This window comes from Kogia breviceps, chromosome 1, assembly GCF_026419965.1.
Source record: "Kogia breviceps isolate mKogBre1 chromosome 1, mKogBre1 haplotype 1, whole genome shotgun sequence".
Lineage (NCBI taxonomy): Eukaryota > Metazoa > Chordata > Mammalia > Artiodactyla > Physeteridae > Kogia > Kogia breviceps.
The window spans coordinates 45,760,459-45,783,246 of NC_081310.1; the positions used below are offsets into that span (position 1 = coordinate 45,760,459).

The 22,788-nt window shown below is 40.8% G+C and overlaps 1 protein-coding gene across 2 annotated transcripts in view; it reads right to left on the reverse strand.

Moving 5' to 3' along the window:
• BRINP2 (BMP/retinoic acid inducible neural specific 2) overlaps positions 1 to 22,788 on the reverse strand; it is a 126,455-nt gene that overhangs the window by 13,350 nt on the left and 90,317 nt on the right. Inside the window, exons 3-4 of one of the 2 annotated variants that reach the window (XM_059067762.2) lie at positions 14,549 to 14,739; positions 13,222 to 13,430 (exon numbers count right to left, since the gene is read on the reverse strand). The exons of the other annotated variant lie outside the window; for it this stretch is intronic. Of the exons in view, the coding sequence (XP_058923745.1) occupies positions 13,222 to 13,430; positions 14,549 to 14,739 (400 nt within the window). The remainder of the gene's footprint in view (positions 1 to 13,221; positions 13,431 to 14,548; positions 14,740 to 22,788) is intronic. 2 annotated transcript variants of the gene reach the window in all.

Consider the following 22,788-nt stretch of genomic DNA (forward strand, 5'->3'; position numbering starts at 1 on the left):
AGCACGGCTGAGAGTGTGTGTGATTCAAAGAGCTGCAAATTGAATCCCAGGCTGCTACAGGGAGAAATTTGGACAAGTCACTTTAAGAATGCTTATGAGAACCGCTCCCTCTTGCAACCCTGCAATCCACGTGAATTTTTTGTTTAACATCTTTATTGGAGTATAACTGCTTTACAATGGGGTGTTAGTTTCTGCTTTACAACAAAGTGAATCAGTTATACATATACATATGTTCCTATATTTCTTCCGACTTGTGTCCCCCTCCCTCCCACCCTCCCTATCCCACCCCTCTAGGTGGTCACAAAGCACCGAGCTGATCTCCCTGTCCCATGCGGCTGCTTCCCACTAGCTATCCACCCTACGTTTGGTAGTGTATATATGTCCATGCCACTCTCTCACTTCGTCACAGCTTACCCTTCTCCCTCCCCATATCCTCAAGTCCATGCTCTAGTAGGTCTGTGTTTTATTCCCATCCTGTCCCTAGGCTCTTCATGATATTTGTTTTTCTTAGATTCCATATATATGTGTTAGCATACGGTATTTGTTTTTCTCCTTCTGACTTACTTCATTCTGTATGACAGACTCCAGGTCCATCCACCACAGCCTTTTCAATAAGTGGTGCTGGGAAAACTGGACAGGTATATGTAAAAGTATGAAATTAGAACACTCCCTAACACCATACACAAAAATAAACTCAAAATGGGTTAAAGACCTAAATGTAAGGCCAGACACTATCAAACTCTTAGAGGAAAACATAGGCAGAACACTATACGACATAAATCACAGCAAGATCCTTTTTGACACACCTCCTACAGAAATGGAAATAAAAACAAAAATAAACAAATAGGACCTAATGAAACTTAAAAGCTTTTGCACAGCAAAGGATACCATAAACAAGACCAAAAGACAACCCTCAGAATGGGAGAAAATAGTTGCAAATGAAGCAACTGACAGAGGATTAATATCCAAAATTTATAAGCAACTCATGCAGATCAATAACAAAAAAATAAACAACCCAATCCAAAAATGGGCAGAAGGCCTAAATAGACATTTCTCCAAAGAATATATACAGATTATCAAGAAACACATGAAAGAATGCTCAACATCTTAATCATTAGAGAAATGCAAATCAAAACTACAATGAGATATCATCTCACACCGGTCAGAATGGCCATCATGAAAAAATCTGGAAACAATAAATGCTGGAGAGGGTGTGGAGAAAAGGGAATACTCTTGCACTGCTGGTGGGAATGTAAATTGATACAGCCACTATGGAGAACAGTATGGAGGTTCCTTAAAAAACTACAAATAGAACTACCATACAACCCAGCAATCCCACTACTGGGCATATACCCTGAGAAAACCATAATGCAAAGAGTCATGTACCAAAATGTTCATTGCAGCTCTATTAACAATAGCCAGGACATGGAAGCAACCTAAGTGTCCATCAACAGATGAATGGATAAAGAAGATGTGGCACATATATACAATGGAATATTACTCAGCCATAAAAAGAAATGAAACTGAGTTATTTGTAATGAGGTGGATAGACCTGGAGTCTGTCATACAGAGTGAAGTAAGTCAGAAGGAGAAAAACAAATACCATATGTAACACATATATATGGAATCTAAGAAAAAAAAAACGTCATGAAGAGACTAGGGGTAGGACGGGAATAAAACACTAGACCTACTAGAGCATGGACTTGAGGATATGGGGAGGGAGAAGGGTAAGCTGTGATCAAGTGAGAGAGTGGCATGGACATACATACACTACCAAACGTAGGGTGGATAGCGAGTGGGAAGCAGCCGCATGGGACAGGGAGATCAGCTCGGTGCTTTGTGACCACTTAGAGGGGCAGGATAGGGAGGGTGGGAGGGAGGGAGACACAAGAGGGAAGAGATATGGGAACATATGTATATGTATAACTGATTCATTTTGTTGTAAAGCAGAAACTAACACATCATTATAAAGCAATTATACTCCAATAAAGATGCTAAGAAAAAAAGATACACTAAACAAGATGGCCTTAATTGATATTTATAGGACATTCCATCCAAAAACAACAGAATACACATTTTTATCAAGTGCTCATGGAACATTCTCCAGGATAGATTATATCTTGGGTCACAAATCAAGCCTTGGTAAATTTAAGAAAATTGAAATCGTATCAAGTATCTTTTCTGACCACAAAGCTATGAGACTAGATATCAAGTACAGGAAAAGATATGTAAAAAATACAAACGCATGGAGGCTAAACAATACATTACTTAATAACGAAGTGATCACTGATGAAATCAAAGAGGACATCAAAAAATACCCAGAAACAGGGCTTCCCTGGTGGCGCAGTGGTTGAGAATCCACCTGCCGATGCAGGGGACACGGGTTCGTGCCCCGGTCCGGGAAGATCCCACATGCCGCGGAGCTGCTGGGCCCGTGAGCCATGGCCGCTGAGCCTGCGAGTCCAGAGCCTGTGCTCCACAACGGGAGAGGCCACAACAGTGAGAGGCCCACGTACCACAAAAAAAAAAAAAAAAAAGAAAAAATACCTAGAAACAAATGACAATGGAGACACAATGACCCAAAACCTATGGGATGTAGTGAAAGCAGTTCTAAGAGGGAAGTTTATAGCAGTACAATCTTACCTTAAGAAACAGGAAACATCTCGAATAAACAACCTAACTTTGCACCTTAAGCAATTAGAGAAAGAAGAACAAAAAATCCCCAGATTTAGCAGAAGGAAAGAAATCATAAAGATCAGATCAGAAATAAATGAACAGGAAATGAAGGAAACGATAGCAAAGATCAATAAAACTAAAAGCTGGTTCTTTGAGAAGATAAATAAAATTGATAAACCATTAGCCAGACTCATCAAGAAAAAAGGGACAAGACTCAAATCAATAGAATTAGAAATGAAAAAGCAGAAGTAACAACAGACACTGCAGAAATACAAAAGATTATTAGAGATTACTACAAGCAACTCTATGCCAATAAAATGGCCAACTTGGAAGAAACTGACAAATTCTAAGAAATGCACAACCTGCTGAGACTGAACCAGGAAGAAATAGAAAATATGAACAGACCAATCACAAGCACTGAAATTGAAACTGTGATTTAAAATCTTTCAACAAACAAAAGCCCAGGAGCAGATGGCTTCACAGGCGAATTCTATCAAACATATAGAGAAGAGCTAACACCTATCCTTCTCAAACTCTTCCTAAAGATAGCAGAGGGAGGAACACTCCCAAACTCATTCTATGAGGCCACCATAACCCTGATATCAAAACCAGACAAAGATGTGATAAAGAAAGAAAACTGCAGGCCAATATCACTGATGAACATAGATGCAAAAATCTTCAATAAAATACTAGCAAAAAGAATCCAACAGCACATTAAAAGGATCATACACCATGATCAAGTGGGGTTTATTCCAGGAATGCAAGGATTCTTCAATATACGCAAATCACTCAACGTGATACATCATATCAACAAACTGAAGGAGAAAAACCATACGATCATCTCAATAGATGCAGAGAAAGCTTTTGACAAAATTCAACACCCATTTATGATAAAAACCCTGCAGAAACTAGGCGTAGAGGGAACTTTCCTCAACATAATAAAGGCAATATATGACAAACCCACAGCCAGCATCGTTCTCAATGGTGAAAAATTGAAACCATTCCCACGAAGATCAGGAAGAAGACAAGGTTGCCCACTCTCACCACTCTTATTCAACATAGTTTTGGAAGTTCTAGCCATAGCAGTCAGAGAAGAAAAAGAAATAAAAGGAATCCAAATAGGAAAAGAAGTAAAGCTGTCTTTACTTTTTGCAGATGACATGATACTATACATAGAGAACTGTAAGGATGCTACCAGAAAACTACTAGGGCTAATCAATGAATTTGGTAAAGTAGCAGGATACAAAATCAATGCACAGAAATCTCTGGCATTCTTACTCACTAATGATGAAAACTCTGAAAGTGAAATTAAGAAAACACTCCCATTTACCACTGTAACAAAAACAAAAAAAATATCTAGGAATAAACCTACCTAAGAAGACAAAAGACCTGTATGCAGAAAATTATAAGACACAGATGAAAGAAATTAAAGATGATACCAATAGATGGAGAGATATACCATGTTCTTGGATTAGAAGAATCAACATTGTGAAAATGACTCTACTACCCAAAGCAATCTACATATTCAATGCAATCCTTATCAAACTATCACTGACATTTTTTACAGAACTAGAACAAAAAATTTCACAATTTGTATGGAAACACAAAAGACCCCGAATAGCCAAAGCAATCTTGAGAACGAAAAACGGAGCTGGAGGAATCAGGCTCCGTGACTTCAGACTCTACTACAAATCCACAGTAATCAAGACGGTACGGCACTGGCACAAGAACAGAAATATAGATCAATGGAACAGGATAGAAAGCCCAGAGATAAACCCACACACATATGGTCACCTTATCTTTGATAAAGGAGGCAAGAATATACAGTGGAGAAAAGACAACCTCTTCAATAAGTGGTGCTGGGAAAACTGGACAGGTACCTGGTAAAAGTATGAAATTAGAACACTCTCTAACACCATACACAAAAATAAACTCAAAATGGGTTAAAGACCTAAATGTAAGGCCAGACACTATCAAACTCTTAGAGGAAAACATAGGCAGAACACTCTATGACATACATCACAGCAAGATCCTTTTTGACCCACCTCCTAGAGAAATGGAAATAAAACAAAAATAAACAAATGGGACCTAATGAAACTTAAAAGTTTTTGAACAGCAAAGGAAACCATAAACAAGACCAAAAGACAACCCTCAGAATGGGAGAAAATAGTTGCAAATGAAGCAACTGACAAAGGATTAATATCCAAAATTTATAAGCAACTCATGCAGCTCAATAACAAAAAAACAAACAACCCAATCCAAAAATGGGCAGAATACCTAAATAGATATTTCTCCAAAGAATATATACAGATTGCCAACAAACACATGAAAGAATGCTCAACATCATTAATCATTAGAGAAATGCAAATCAAAACTACAATGAGATATCATCTCACACTGGTCAGAATGGCCATCATCAAAAAATCTAGAAACAATAAATGCTGGAGAGGGTGTGGAGAAAAGGGAACACTCTTGCACTGCTGGTGGGAATGTAAATTGATACAGCCACTATGGAGAACAGTATGGAGGTTCCTTAAAAAACTACAAATAGAACTACCATACGACACAGCAATCCCACTACTGGGCATATACCCTGAGAAAACCATGATTCAAAAAGAGTCATGTACCACAATGTCATTGCAGCTCTATTTACAATAGCCAGGACATGGAAACAACCTAAGTGTCTGTCGGCAGATGAATGGATAAAGAAGATGTGGCACATATATACAATGGAATATTACTCAGCCATAAAAAGAAACGAAATTGAGTTACTTGTAGTGAGGTGGATGGACCACATGAACTTTTATGTGGGCTCTTTTTGGGCAGCTCATGAGCATCTCAAACCCTCCTCACTAAGTCCTTCCTCAGTCTTCAATTAAGTAGAGGGTGAGCCACAACTAGGAAATAGGCCCCTCCCTTCCTTCAGGGCTCTGATCCCTTCCTGGGAATTATGGACAGGATGAATATGTATTCAGTCTTTTATAGTTTTCAAAGTGTTTTCATGTGAACTATATCATTTGGTGTCACCCCCCATCCTACGGTAGAGTAAGGGGTGATATTTACAATATGTTATTCACAATATGTATCAGCAGGTTAGGACGTCACTAATCAGGAGAGGTGCCAGCCGTAGTGCCAAAGCAGGGTTCTGAGGGTCTCCAGAGTTACATTAGTCCTTCGGTTACTATTAGGGAAGATCCCGGGGTTCCAGGGGAGGGATAAAGGTGGTTAGGGTGGCACACAGCAGATTGGGTGAAGATGATTTACCAGGTTGTATGGAAGTGTTTTAATATTTTAATAACTGATGTGGTCATATCAGCTGAATATAAGCCCTGGGTACAGGTGAGTAAAACAGTTGGTAAGTCCATGTCATGGAGTTCAATAACTAACTTCTCAAGGTCATAGGAATAGTAAGTATCAAGGCTGAAACCCAATCCCCAGTCTTCTCACTTGAGTAAGTTTGTTTCCCACTAAAGCAGGTAACCTGCCTTCCGCTATCAGTCAGGCATTTTATTGAGTGTCTCACCACACACCCGACACTGTGAAGGGACCTGGAACTGTATGCATGTGACAGAGTCCCCACTGATATAAGCCCTGCTGTTGTGTGTGGGCAGGTGAAGATGGGCATGTAAACAGCTGCAGTCTAATGTGACAAATCCTGCAACAGAGGTATGTACTGACCGGAGTAAACCTTGCAACAGAGGGGGATGTTCAGTGGGGTCTCGGGCATGTGTTGGATAAACAAAAGGGGGCAGGGTGCCTCTTTCTCCACATTAGTGAAAAGAAGTTGCTACCAAAGGGTAGAAAGTAAGAGCACCTTTGCCTAGAGAAACAAGCAACAGGAAGATATGCTCGAGGGTCTTTCGTTCACCAAGGCTGAGCAAGTGGGCAGAGCCCCTCACCTCCACCTCACCTCCATCCAGAGCAACGACCACACTGGAAGCCAGCTCAAGCCCTGCGAAGGCATGTTCAGGAGAGGGAAGTAGGTGGCAGGGGCTGCAGCACCAGCAGAGGAGTGTGAGTTCACAAGGATGTGCTGCAGGGGGACCTTGCTGTCTGGATCTGCAAATGCTGTGTTAAAGCAGAGAGATGGCCTCCTGTGGGACACCATTACTATCAGGACAAAATGGTCAGGTCAACCCTATCAAGGGAGCAGAGCGGTGGGACAGGATGCCAACACCTCCCTTTGCTCTTTAGTCTAGGGGTGTGTCCTTGGACAGGTCACACAGGTTTCCAGACCTCACTAAACTATGTGGAGATGAGCAGAGTAGGGAGTAGACACTAAATGCCTTGTTTTTTCATGGGCCTCTGAATTGCAACCCATGGGGAGAACCCACGGTGTTCCCAAATAGAAACAGCTACAGGTCAAGCAGCACAGTGAAAGCTGAATAATCATCTCTCATTCCACGTGAGACTGAGGAGTTCCAAGAAGAGGCTTCCGAGGATGGTGGCCCTTCTTTGGAGGAGACGGGCAGTGGCTCTAGTTCTAGAAAGTGCATCTACAGGCACTATAACAGACGTGAATTTGAGTGCCTGCCCACCTCTCACGCTATCACGCACAGTCCTTGCTAAAGAAGTGAATCCAGTGAGCCGTGGTTGAGATTATGTAACCCCCCCTCTCTTTGTGTAGGACTAAGATGACTCCTGAACCAGATTCTTTCTCTGGGGAATTTACAACTGTGATACCGAGAGAAAAAAAAAAATTTAAGAGTTGATTATGGACACTTACAAAATTCAGAATAAATAATTATCAAGCACCTACTATGTACCGGGAACTGAGGATACTACAATGAACAAGAGAAGAGTCCTTGTCCTGAGTGCACTGGCTGAGAGACAAAACAGAAAGATTACGTTCAGCCATGGCCAGAGTCAGCTTCAGAGCAAGACAGAGCTAAAGGTAGGCTGAAGTGACTGGTGTACAGAAAGTCTAGAATAAACAGAGGAAAGAACTTGAACAAGAGAAGGAGGAAGATGAAGCAGGTAGAGATGAAAAAGTAGAGGCGTGTTCCAACAAGAAACAGAGAGCAACCTGGGAGTGTTACTGTTCTTTTACCACACCTATGTGTCTGGATTGGATCTAGTGTCTTGTTCTTAGAGATCTATGGTATCCTTCACCAGAGTTCTCTTAACAAATCATCTTGATCCTGAATCTACCTTGTTTCTTTCAACTTAACATGCTTATAGGCACTTGCACACACACTGAGAAGAGCCCAACCCATGTGAAAAGTGGGGTCAGTGACTCATTCATTCACTCAGCAAACCTTCACTTGTTATCCATAATATGGCAAGCTCTGTACTCTTAATGGGAACCAAAGATGCCTGAGACCCAGCCCCTCCCATAAGGATCTCATAGTTTCGGAGGCTCTCATCTTAGCTAGCAATCAGTTCAAATGATAATCCCTATAAAGGAGGCATGTGTTTGAAACACTGAAGAGGAACATTTAACTACCTTGGGAGTCAGGAAAGGCTTCACAAAAGAGTTACCTTTTTGGGCCAAGCAAAGAAGGGTTAGGAAGAGCCGCTCAGGTGAACAGATGCAGATTGTAAGCAAAAAAGACAGCAGGTACGAGGGAAGGGAGACACAAGAGCATGGCATCTTTGAACAAAGACTAGGAGGTAGATAGGACTGGCTTACATGGTATAAATGGTAAGTGAAAGGTTAAGGGGGGAAACAAGGGTTGAGAGGAGTGTAAAAGGAGCCTTTGGAGCTGAAACTAAAAAGACAACAGGGATAGTAGGTCTTCAGTTGCCTTCCCATTTCGTTTAGAAGAGGAATGATCCCTTTTCAAGGTCCATTTGCGCTGTGGCTCACACTCTGTATACATCTTCTAATTTGAACTTCCCAGAAATCCTTCATGTTAGAAATTATTCTAACTGTTCAACAATTTTAGAAGGAGCAAATGGGGGCTCAGAGAAGTTTGGTACCTTGATCAAAGCCTTGCCATGAGAAGTGGTAGAGCTCAGACTCGCGGGTTCTTCCCAATGCCTCACACTACCGCCCTGGGTGGGAGGCGGTGGTTTGGGCTCTGTCCCATGTAGTCAGAAACCACTGAAGGATTTAAAGCAGGGGAATGATACGCTATGACGATCTGCACTCATGCAAGCAGCATAGATCGTGAATCAGGGAGCAGAGCTGAGAACGCAGATGGGAGGGCTAGTTACGTGAGAAAACCAGGTAAGCGTTGATGAGGTTCTGAATCATAGGAATGGCCGGGGGCATGAAGAGGAGGCAAAGGGTAAGATGAAGAGAACATGCAAGGGAGTGATTATAGTGATGGATCAAGAGATCTAAGTGGGGCAAAAAGACAATGAGGCCATGGAGGGATGATAGAAACTGAAAAGTTGGTCAGGTCAAAGGATAGGAAGGGACATTAATGGGACCATGGAGTTATTGATCCAGGCCTACCTTTCACAAATGGATAGGACCAATTCTTCTCCAACTTTGACACAGCCCACTTAGAGGACTGAAGGGTGAGAGGGCTTCCACAGAGTTCTGTCTTCTTGGTAAAAACCCACTCTGTGCTACTACAGTTCTTTTTTCGTCATTTTAAGCTGCCTAAGATACCAGCCTCCCAAATGTACCCTAGTCCGTCTGAACTCCCGTCTTCCTCCTCTCTCAGACTCTCACTCCAGACACTGGCCATCCCCTAATCTGACCCCTTTTCTTCACTTAACCTCCATCATGCTCTCTGAATCTCATGATCACTCCTCAGCAAGAACATCTATAACCTCAATCTCTTCTCAAGCGTCCACATCTCCTTTTTGTTCTAAGCACAACCTAGCAGCTCTGGAGGATGTGGTTTCCCCTGCAGTCTTCTCTAGCAGTGGCTGTCTGCCTTCCCACACCTCACACTGGCATGAAGTGAGGTGGGTCTTCCACTGTGATATCCTGAACACTGGTCCTCCTTCCTCTCTAACCATCAGGACTATCTCCCACTACTCCTCTGTGTTGCCGTCTATTTTTCTTGTCACTCCCCCTCCCTCATTGAGGATTTTCAGTATTTAGCTTACTCACCACCGTCTTTCTTACCACCACCCAGGTCTGTATCATTCCTGCTGACTTCAGCATCCATATAGGTGATCCTTTAATACCCAGCCACCCAGTCCCCTGGCCTCCTCACCTCCTTATCTTGTCCTTTATCCAACCCCATCTTAGACTCCCACACCCATGTCCATGCGCCAGAACCTGACCCCCTGTAATAGCGATATAAAGCATTACACACTTGTACCTACTCTAGTCTCTTCCCTATAACAAGTCATCAAACCTACTTAGACTCCCAATCTTTTGACCTGGCCAATTTTTCACTTTCTATCATCCTATAATGGTCTCACATCCCTTGATCCACCACTATAATCACTCCTTTCTATATACTCTCAACTCCCTTGCCTATTTTTTCTTTCATCTTGTACACACACACACACACACACACACACACCCCTTGGTTAAATCCAACTCTCCATCTCTCCCATGCCTGTCTGAACAAGACGTGCTGAATGTAGCTGATAAAATTCCCAATGCTGCTGACAGGCCTCATGTTATAAGTATGACCATGAGTCTCAAATGAGTCCTTGGTGCCACCCAATGATCCACTCCATTTATCTATAGTCATCTAGTCAGTTGATAACCTTAACTCTCTGAATGACCATTTCATACATTCTTCTCTCAACAATTCCTTCTCTCATTTAGCCATGGACTTTGCTTGTTTCATCAAGGAAATGGAATAAATCATAAGAGAACATCTGCATCCTTCCACTGCCACATCTGCCATCCCACTGCATGTGTGAGCTGTGTGCTCTGTACAGCCTCTGGCTCCAAAGGATGAAGTGTTCATGGTCCTGTGTGGGACCTGCTGCTCCACTTGTGCCTGGAATAGCAACCTCTCTCACCACCTCGACTGCTTCTGCAATTATCTCCTGTCTCTCTGGCACCACCACTTTCCCCCTCTCTACTGAGTCATTTTAATCAACATACCAATATTCTGGAATATCTCCCATTTTAAAAACAAAAACACAAGCTCCCTTGATCCCCCATCAGTCTCCAGCCATCACCTATTTTTTCTATTTGCCTTTACAGCAAGACCTTTAAAGAACTGTCTCTACTGTTCTGATTCCTCACTTTGTTCTCTCTCTTGAACCTTCTCCACTCAGCCTTTTATACCCTTCATGCCACTGAAGCTACTCTTATCTAGGTTACCAGTTACCTCCAACTTGGCATAGTTGAAGGTCAGTTCTCAATCTGACTGCTCAACAGTTGCCTGCTCCTTCTTTTGTGACTCACTTTCTTCACATGGCTTTGTGATCCAGCTTTGGTTCTCTTCATACCTTTATGCTCTGTCTCAGCCTCCTTTGTTGAATCCTCCTCCTTTGGCCCATTTCTGAAAATTGATGTGCTTCGCAGCTCAAAGCCCTGGGGCCACTTGATTAGCTGCATTCAGTCCTCGAGTGATCTCATCTCCTCCTTTCCCAAAGTTTTAAACACCAACTACACATGTGGATATATTTGTAAGCCAAACTTATATCTCCAATCATGACATTGCTCTTGAAATCCTGGTGTTGATAGCCAACTGCCTGTTAGCTATCTTTAGTTAGACATCTAATAGGAATGTCAAATACGATATGTCTGAAACTGAACTCTTGATTTATTTCTTTCAGATCTGCATCTCCCCCTAGTGTTACCCTCAGTTAATGAAATCACTGTTCATCAGGTTGCTCAGGCCAAAAATCTCACGGTTAAATCTTGACTCCTTTCTTCCAATTTCTTAGCTAACACTCAATAGGCTCTACCATCAAAACCTGAACCTGTGAGTTTCTCACTACCTGTATAGCACCAGCTTTGTCCAAGCCACCACTGTTTCTCACCTTGAGCAGTGCAGTAATGACTGCATTGGTCTCCAGGATCCCTCTTTCTCCTCTCTTCCCTGATCGGTAATGCCCACATGATCCAGGCCCTGCGACCACTGTAGCCTCATCTGCCACCTCACCTCTCTTTTGACTCCTTCCAGCTACACTACCGGTGCTCCTGGATCATACCAAGCACACTCCCACTTCAGGGCAGTTGCCCTCACTCCCCGCTCTGTTTAGAATGCACTCACTCAAGATATACATGTGGCTCACTCCCTTGCTTCATTCACATCTCTGTCTGGTCTTCCCTAAAGTACCACATCCCCATCACCCTCTGTCTCCTTCCCTGACTTCATGTCTTTATACCATTAAGCCCACCTGACACTGTTTATGTACTTAATTATGTCTCCACCACTAGAATTTCAGCTTCACAAGGGCAGGGACTTTATATGTTTTGTTCACTCTTGGATTCTCAGTATCCAGAACAGTGCCTGACACATACAGGTGTTCAATAAGGTTGTGATTGGCACACTACTATATGTAAAACAAAGAATCAAAAAGAACCTACTGTATAGCACAGGGAACTATACTCAATACTCTGTAATAAACTGTACGGGAAAAGAATCTGAAAAGGGATAGATATGTGAATATGTATAACTTTGCTGTACACCTGAAACTAACACAATGTTGTGAATCAACTATACTCCAATATAAAATTTTTAAAAATTTTTAAATACTTATTGAACAAATGAATGAAAGAATGATAAAACTTCCTTGTGAGTCTTGGATGGGATGAAAGCAGGATGTAAGACAAGATTGAACTCTCCTCAGCATCCTAACTTTATATTTAGAAGTAGAATACCCAGTGTTGTCAAGTATCTTCACTAGTCTTCCCTCAAACAACATGAACTGTGCTAGAAATCTTCTAGATGTCAGTAGAGAACATGGGATGAAAGTTATAGTTATTAAAGTTACAGTAACTATTGAGCTTTTTCAAACATACATGAAATCATATCACTCCTCTGCTTGTTTTCTATTGCACTTTCTCACAGCCATGTGATCTGGCTCCAGCCTACCTCTGAATTTCATCTTGTACCAGCACCTTTCTTGTTCATCTCACTGCAGTCACAGCAGTCTTCTCTGTGTTTCACCAAGGCACCACACTGGTTCCTGCCTCAGGGCCTTAGCACTTACTGTTCCCCCTGCCTGAACACCCTTCCCTCAGATCTACACACAGCTGACTTCTAAGGATTCAGATCTCAGCCTCAAAGTCTAAACCCAAAGTGCCTTCCCTCGACCAATCAGGCTAATACTCACTGTTCCCCTCTCTCACCCCAGGAAATCTGTACCTACGACTCGGTCTTTTCCTTATATCATTATCTGGAATTACTGGGCTGACTTTTTACTTGTTTATTATCTTCATCCCCCACCAGAGTGTGACCTCTGGAGAGGAGAGCCCTTGTCTACCTTTCACCACAGTCCCTCGGCTGGAGCCTGCCTCAGGGTAGATGCCACGTGACTATTTGCTGCAGAAGGAAGACACAGACCATGTTTTAGGGCTGGTATAAGGTTGTGCCCACATCAGAAAGCTGCTTTCCCACTTCCATCAGTCAGGCCTGGCTCACTTGGAGCCAGTTAACACCCAGGCCTCCCTCTGCTTTCTCTGCCTGTCTGCCCTCCCTCCCCGAGGACCTCTCAGGCCCTTACCTTGATGGCCCCTGTGGCTATCTGGATATGGTGCAGCCGTCGCAGGGTGCTCTCTCTGTCGATGAAGTAGGAGGCTGCCAGCTGGTGCAGGGTCTCCAGGGACACGGCAGAGCTGTTTCCACCGCCCCCGACTATAGGGGCAATTCCTGCCACCTCTGACTTTCGGCTCAGTTTCCGCTTGTCCACAAAAATGGTCAGGGACTCTTCTCCTACAGCAAACAACATGGGTGCACCGGTGAGGCCTTCAGCTCCCTAATCCCCTACCGATAAGAATGTGAAACCCTTCTCCAGGGGAGACGGAGCTAAGAGCGAGCCCATGGCCCCTGCTGACAGACTCTTCTCATCCCTACCGTGTTCAGAACAATCTCATCAGACTGTGCCACAGGATAAGGGCACCACTGCCTGAGAGGCCCTCCTCCTCCTCCTCCTCCTCACTACTTCTGTAATCTCCCAAAGCTCATCCCCCGCCCCTCCAGCTTATCCATTTAACATCCTCTATTGATCTCTGTCTCAGGCAATCTACCTCCATGGGGAAGATAAAATTCTCCATCTCAAATTGTTTATAAGATGTCACCGTGGATATTTCTGCTCCCTAAGAAAGGGCAAAAGCCTTGAAGCTCAACCTCCCTTTTCCCCATCAAACACTCAGCACCTACCACATGTCGGCAGCTGGCCTGAACCCTTGGAGAGTTCCTTTTGTCCATCAGACACTGAGCTAAATGTTATAATAAATCCTGCTTTCTCCTTGCCAGGGCAGAGAGAATGCTGCCTGTTCCCAGCTCTCAATTCTGCGCTGGGTCCTAGCCATAGGTTGCGCCATCCCCTAGCCATAGGTCCCCTTCCACCTTTGCCTCCGTCCAGCCCAAAGTCATTCTGTTTGGTTTGGCTGGTTACCAATCTCTGTAGAGTGGAAGCAGAGGTCAGGGACTCAGTGGACATTTACTTCTTTGCCTATGGGTCTCACTATTGTAGCCACAGCCAATATTAAGATATGGAGAAACCTCTGGGTTAGATGGCTCAGTCAAAAGAAAACTGGGAGCACCCCCTTCTGGCAAGTGATTAGTAGTCTGTCTGTCCCCCAACCTCCTTACCCCACATCCCCTCCCCAGGAGGATGCTTATAAGCAAATAGCAATGTTCTGGGGTGAATTTGGATGTCAAGAGATTACACTGTTGACAAAGGCACCAGAAAGAAAATGTTTCCCAGTCAATAATAGGCCAAGAAGAATAAAAGACCCAGGAAGAGTACTGAAGCTATAGTCAATGGGTCTTAAAGCTGTTTTCGATGAGCTGGCAACCAATGAGTGTAGGATCGTGGTATTGCTTACCTCCAAGGGTGGCAGAAAGTAAGAAGTGAGTGCCATACTTTTTGATCAGGTTTTCGGTGACCTGTTGCAGGTTGGGTCTCCTTCCGAGGAGGCGAATGTTCCGGATAAACTCTGGGGCAAGAGGCAATGGCAAACTAAAGAAGTCCTTCCTTTCTAGAGCCAGGTTGTTCACTTTCCAACGTGCAAACTCCCTGGAGGAAAAGTCGAGGGACAAGGAAAAGCTCATTGTATTTTGGAACAAGAGGCATAAAATCGGAAGCAGGTAATGTTCTTCCTCCATTTGCACCCCCTCATCTCCTGTCAGCATACATCTCTGCAGATGGAGGGACCACTGCCCGAAAGAGGCCCTCTGGTCTCTGATTCCCAGTCAGTAAGAAAGCCCTACCTCAGCTGACCTCCATTAGAACATGCTCCCATTGGACAGTTGCTTATTCACCTGAAGGCAGTCATGGTAGTAGTGTAATGGGGAAAAACCAACAATGAAAATATTGGAAGTGGTTTGCTGAAGTAAGATCTAGTCACAACTGCAACTCAGTGGATGAGTCACCTCATGGCCTCTGTTACCCATTTTTAAAGTCAAGAGGTTGGTTTAGAACAACAGTTCTCAAACTTTTTTGTCTCAGGACCTGATCACACTCTTAAACATGATTGAGTCCCTGTATTTAGGTGGCTTATATCTAATGATAATTACCCCTTTAGAAATTAAAACTGAGAAAATTTAAATTTATTTATTACTTCATTTAAAGATAACAGAAATAAATCCATTATATATAACATAAATAACATATTTGTATGACAATCACTGTATGTTCTGAAACAAAACAGATTTAGTAAGAAGAATGGCATTGCTTTGCCTTTTGGCAAATCTCTCAAGTTTCTGGCTTAGCAGAAGAGAGCTGCATGCTCATATTTTCTTCTGAGTCCAATCTGTTGTGATAATTGTGGATATTCTTCTTTGGTACTGCACGAAACTCAACAAATGTACTTTCTTAAAGGTTAATTACAGTGTGGCATCTGAAACCACATCAGTAAGCTTTTCATACTCAGTTACATTAAAATCCAGTGTTCTATATTGTACTTTGAATGGATCTTTTTACTCTTTATGATTTTGTAACATCATGTATTGGTCATCCATCTGGAAAATATGGGACCACTGAGTTATTCAGATCTTCCACATTTTGACACTTTTTATTATATAATATCAAAACATATTTGTTAATATCACCACAAATCTCAAGAAAAAAGTCTTTAAATATTGGAAAGCTGTCAAGCTCATGATGACAAATATAAGTTTTCCAAAATTTCAATTTTCATTTGAAAGCTTAAATTTTATCATTGGTAACAAATACTGTCAGTTACTTTCCTTGAAGAGGGAGGCTTGTTTCATTCTTTTTTTTTTTTTTTTTTTTTTTTGAGAAAATGTCTGCCAAACACTAAAATCTAAATAACCATAGATTGTTGGTTGTTCTTTCAAGAAAAATTCAGTCCCATGAAAAAAGTGGCTAGTTCAAATCACAACTCAATCACAAATGTATTTTTCTCTGATACCATCATTCTTCAGTAGCCTCAAACATGCTTTATATGTACTTTTCATCTCATCTTACAGAATATTACAAAACACATGTACTCATGGGTCAAGATCCAATAAAATTAACAAATTTTATTGCTTCAAGGACATTCATGAAGTTAAGCATGCATGTATGTGTGTGTATGTTTAGGTATGTAATGACGAATACATGACTACTAGTGTCATTTGGTGAGACCGCCCTTATTTAAGGTAAGATGCCAGCAGATTCATTCACCATTGCTTTTGCACCTTTATTGCAAATGTCAGCATGGACATCCTGAAAGGAACTAAGAGGATGTACATTTTGAGAAGCTCTATTCTAGAAGATGGCAACGTTCCTTTCTAGTTCCATCTGGAATTTTAATCTTCATGCTTTACTCCTCACTGAAATATTTGTATTTTAAAGGATGAAATCTAAATGATCATATCCACTAGTAAAAAAGGGGTTTTCCATTGCCTCCCAAATTATACTAGTAAGGATCAGCTCCACTGCCTTAGAAAACCACAAAATGTAAAGTCTTCTCAACTTTCTCACCCATCCCAACTCTGCTCTTCATGACAGTGCTAAACCTTGGTCTAAACCTCCCCCCAAATCCATGAAGTACAAATGACAAGTCCACAGAAAAAAATAATTCAAAATAAATACATAAAAATCCATGCCCATTTGAGGCTACAGAACTCCCCTATCTAATTCTAGAAACTAAGATAGAGACCGGGGGCATGTGCCAAACATTACCAGGGAAACAAAGGAAAAGGGATAACTAATAATTCAGGGTTCTGACAAAACCTTTTAAAATTCCCACTGTGTGGCTTTATTTACCTAAGCAGGTAAGTTCATAATAATGCATTATCTTTTATTTCCTTTGTGGAGGAAATGCTAAACTTTAAAGTACAGGGTATTTGTCAAAATATTTTCTATCCCAAATCCCACTGTAGCATAAAGAACAGTTGCTTGAACTCACTTCTTATTGGCTGGATGGCCAATCAAAGACATAGAGCATCTTATTAAACAAACAAACAAAAAACCACAAGATCCAACCATGTTCTGCATACAAGACTCACTTCAGCTTTAGGAACACATATACTGAAAGTGAAGGGATGGAAAAAGATATCCCATGCAAATGGAAACCAAAAGAAAGCTGGGGTAGCTTATTTCAGACAAAATAGATATAAATCCAAAGGTCATTATATAATGATAAAGGGATCAATTCATTAAGAAAATATAACATTTATAAATATTTATGCACCCAACATAGGAGCACTGAAATATGTAAAGCAAATATTAACAGATCTGAAGGGAGAAACAGTGATACAGTAATAGAAGGCAACTTCAATACCCCACTTTCAACAATGGATAGATCATCCAAACAGAAATCAGCAAAGAAACATTGGACTTAAACTATATGTTAGACCAGATGGACTATATGTTAGACCAGATGGACATAATAGGTATTTATAGAACATCCCATCCAGCAACAGAATACACTTCTCAAAGGTACATGGAACATTCTCCAGGACAGATCATATGTTAGACGACAAAACAAATCTTAATAAATTTAAGAAGACTAAAATCATATCACACACCTTTTCTGACCACAATGGTATGAAACTAGAAATCAATTACAAGAAGAAAATGGGAAAATTCAAAAATACATGGAGATTAAACAACATGCTCCTGAACAACCAAGGAGATTATCAAAAAATATTTAGAGACAAATGAAAATGGAAACACAAATACAAAAACCTGTGGGGTGTAGTAAAAGCAGTTCTAAAGGGGAAGATTATAGCTATAAATGCCTACATTACGAAAAAATAAAGATCTTAAATAAACAACCTAACTTTACACCTCAAGGAACTAGAAAAGAAGAGCAAACTAAGCCCAAAGTTAGTAGAAGGAAGAAAACAACAAAGATCAGAGTGAAAATAAATGACATAGACACTAAAAAGACAATAGAAAAGACCAATGGAACTAAAGGCTGTTTTTTGAAAGGTTTAAAAAAAATAGGCAAATTGTTAGTTAGACTAACCAAGAAAAAAAGGAAAGAAGACTCAAATAAAATTAGAAATGAAAGAGACATTACAACTGATATCACACAAAGGATCATAAGAGACTACTATGAACAATTATACACAAAATTGGACAACCTAGAAAGAATGAATACATTTCTAGAAACATATATATATATATATATATATATATATATATATATATATATATAAAACCTACCAAGACTGAATCATGAAGAAATAGAAAATCTTAACAGTCTAATTTCTAGTAAAGAGATTGAATTAATCATCAAAAACCTCCCAACAAACAAAAGTCCAGGATCAGATGGCTTCAATGGCAAATTCTACCAAACATTTAAAGAAGAATTAATACCAATCTTTCTCAAACTCTTCCAAAAAATAGAAGAGGAGGGAAACTTTCATACTCATTTTATGAAGCCACCCATACCCTTATACCAAAACCAGACAAGGACATTATAAGAAAATAAGATTACAGGCCAATATCCCTGATAAACATAGATGCAAAAATCCTCAACAAAATATTAGCAAACTGAATTCAACAGTACAATAAAAGGATTATACACCTTGATCAAGTGGGATTTACTCCAGGGATGCAAGGATGGCTCAACATCAAATCAATCAATGTGATACACCACATTAACAAAACAAAGGATAAAAATCATATGATCAGGCTTCCCTGGTGGTGCAGTGGTTGGGAGTCTGCCTGTCAATGCAGGGGACATGGGTTCGTGCCCCGGTCCGGGAGGATCCCACGTGCTGCAGAGCGGCTGGGCCCATGAGCCATGGCCGCTGGGCCTGCGCATCCAGAGCGTGTGCTCCACAATGGAAGAGGCCACAGCAGTGAGAGGCCCACATACCGCAAAAAAATAAATAAATAAAATCATATGATCATCTCAATAGATGTAGAAAAAGCATTTGACAAAATTCAATATCCATTTATGATAAAAACTCTCAACAAAGTGGGTATACAGTGAACATACCTCAACATAATAAAGGTCATAAATGACAAGTCCACAGATAATATCATACTTAATGGTGAAAAGCTGAAAGCTTTTTCTCTAAGATCAGGAATAAGACAACACTGCCCATTAGCACCACTTTTATCCAATATAGTACTGGAAATACTAGCCAGAGCAATTAGGCAAGAAGTAAAAGTCATCCAAATAGGAAAGGAATAAGTAAAATTGTCCCTATTTGCAGATGGCATAATATTATATATAGAAAACCTTAAAGACTCTACCAAAAACTGTTAGAACTAATAAACAAATTCAGTAAAGATGAAGGATACAAAATATACAAAAATCTCTTGCATTTCTATAAACTAATAGTGAAATATCAGAAAGAGAAATTAAGGAAACAATCCCATTTACAACTGCATCAAAAAGAATAAAATACCTAGGAATAAATTTAACTAAGGAGGTGAAAGACTTGTACACTGAAAACTGTAAGTCCTGATGAAAGAAATTAAAAAGACACCAATAAATGGAAAAATATTGCATGCTAATGGACTGGAAAAATTAGTATTGTTAAAATGTCCATATGACCCAAAGCAACCTACAGATTCATTGCAATCCCTATAAAAATTCCAATGGCATTTTTTACAAAATAGGAAAAAAGCAATCCTAAAATTAGTATGGAACCACAAAATACTATAAATAGCCACAGCAATCCTGAGAAAGAACAAAGCTGGAAGTATCATACTTCTTGCTTCAAATTATACTACAAAGCTATAGTAATCCAAACAGTATAACATTGACATAAAACAGACACACTGGTCAAAGGAACAAAAGAGCCCAGAAATAAACCCACACATATATGGTCAATTATTTTATGACAAAGAAGCCAAGAATATTCAATGGGGAATGGCTAGTCTCCTTTGACATAATTGGAATGATAATGGGAAAACTGGATAACCACACGCTACAGAATTTAACAGGACCCCTATCTTACATCATACAAAAAATCAACTCAAGGGCTTCCCTGGTGGTGCAGTGGTTGAGAGTCTGCCTGCCGATGCAGGGGACACGGGTTCGTGCCCTGGTCTGGAAGGATCCTGTGTGCTGCGGAGCGGCTGGGCCCGTGAGCCGTGGCCACTGAGCCTGTGCGTCCAGAGCCTATGCTCCGCAACAAGAGAGGACACAACAGCGAGAGGCCCGTGTACCGCAAAAAAAAAAAAAAAAAAAAAAAAAAGGATACAAAAAAAATCAACTCAAAATGGATTAAAGACTTGAACTTAAGACCTGATACTATAAATCTCCTAGAAGAAAACATAGGCAGCAGTGAGCTCCTTGACATGAATCTTGGTGATGGTGTTTGTTTCTGGCACCGAACCCAGTCTCCCTGCTTTGTTGTAGGCCACACCTAGACTTCATTAAGTAACAAAAAATTTCTATCGTATCACTTAGTTTTTTAGGGGGTGAAAAAGGCAGGTATTCTTCCATTTTCCACAGTTTCTTACAATGGTGATAGCTCCTCACTGAAAGGAAAGGCCACTTTACCAAAGAGGTGAATCCCACTTTAATTAAATCTAATAAATAAAAATTGATCGTCACATTGCTCGCTCAGTGCACTTCGTTCAGGACTGCTGAACAGTATCTCCTACGAGAAGCTTTTTCCCTGACCATCCCATCCGAAAGATCACACCTACCTCCGCTTCCCCATGCCCCACTTTACATATCTTTTTTTTTTTTTTTTTTTTTTTTGCGGTACGCGGGCCTCTCACTGTTGTGGCCTCTCCCGTTGCGGAGCACAGGCTCCGGACGCGCAGGATCAGTAGCCATGGCTCACGGGCCCAGCCGCTCCGCGGCATGTGGGATCCTCCCAAACCAGGGCACGAACCCGCGTCCCCTGCATCAGCAGGCGGATTCTCAACCGCTGCGCCACCAGGGAAGCCCTACATATCTTTTTTAGCACTTATACTACCTGACATAATAGATATTTTTAATTCTCTTTCTCTCCCATTAGAACATAAACACTATGAGGTCAGGACTGATTCTACCTGTCTTATTCAACAGCAACGGAACAATGCTAGATGTTGTAAAGCAGAACAATAGTAGATATTCAATAGATTTTTGTTGAATGATAGAGTCTCTCATTTATTTTATTTATTTAAAATAAACAACCATTATTTCATGTCACAGATCTCCTAATCATTTAGTTGTTTGCAAATTATTGAAACTAGATAAAAAATGTTAGTGATGAGAATACATAGAAGCAACAACCAATTAATGATTGATGTGAAATAAAAGTCAGCATTTTAAGTGTGTATACGTATCAATGAGAAATTAGATTTGATTTATAAAAATGTAACTTATGGGCATATTTTGTGCATTTTTTATATATAAATCAAGGCACTGAAGGTATTTTCTTATGCTTTGGTAAAATGAGTCTGAATCCTCTTCCATTGTCTTCAGTGGACATAGACAACTTCCAATGACAGTCCACGGTCCACATGCCGAAGTCCCATGAGTATGGAGCACCCATTCAGACTCTGCTGTGCTTTACACCCAATGTTAAACATCAACAGCTCCAATCCTCTATACTAGGTCTAAAAACAATTTCTGCCACACTCATAGTGTTAAAGAGCCCCAAAGAGGCAACAATCTTGGAGTTCTGTACTTTTCCTTAGTCTTCATCTTCCTTTGACATATTTTATTGTATCACATATTTTATCCAGACCCAACAAAAGTTTTGAGTGTATCTTACTCAAGTGAATGAATATACTGAAGCTCAGAAAGCTAAGTATTTGGCCTGATGTCACAAAATTACCAAGAGGGAAATTTGGGCTATTAGAATTAGAAGAAACATTTGAATACTATTTGCCAACCTCTTTCATGTTATCATGTACATTGAAAATTCTCTGTATGTGATGCATTGGGATCAATGAATGAGGCTTCTCAGGCCTGAGGAGACGAGCACAGGGAGTCCTGCTACCCTAGACCCTGCCCAATCACCCCAAGGGCGAGGGAATCAATATATGGACACCCCTATAATCCATCTGTAGCACCACCACATGCCAGCATGCAGAGCAGGTGAGAACATCTGTTCCATTCCTCTTACATTATGAGAAAATCATGAAACAAAGAGGGAAGTGGTTTGCCCAAAACAATATAACCATTTGGCACTAGAACCAGATCAAAACCTAGTGTCCTAACCCTATCCCAGTGCTATTAACAACTATAATGATGGTGACAATAGTAACAATGAGACCCAGAGAAGTTAAGAAAGTAACTTGCAAAAAGTCACACAGTAAGTGGCCAAGCTATGACCAACACCCAGGTCAATACCATATTGCTGTTTCTATAACACTATTTTCCTTTGTGTACATTCAATTAAGTGTATTTTATTTCATTCTAATGCTTTTTAACAGTTTACTATCTTTTAACAAAGAAATTTTCATTACCCAGAACACTTAATTCTTTTAATTATCTACACAAAACAGGAATGTACCGTATATCCAAACTGTAGTGCAACATATACACCAAAGCAAAACCTTTTTTGGATGAAGGTAGTTTCAATATACCCATTTGCAGGAGGAGAAATTAAGACCTAGAAAAAAAAAATCAACTCCAGACATCTTCCTTCCTCCTTGGAAGTCAGCAAGAGAAACAGGAACTCGAGTGAGCTTAGCAGAGGAGATGGGATT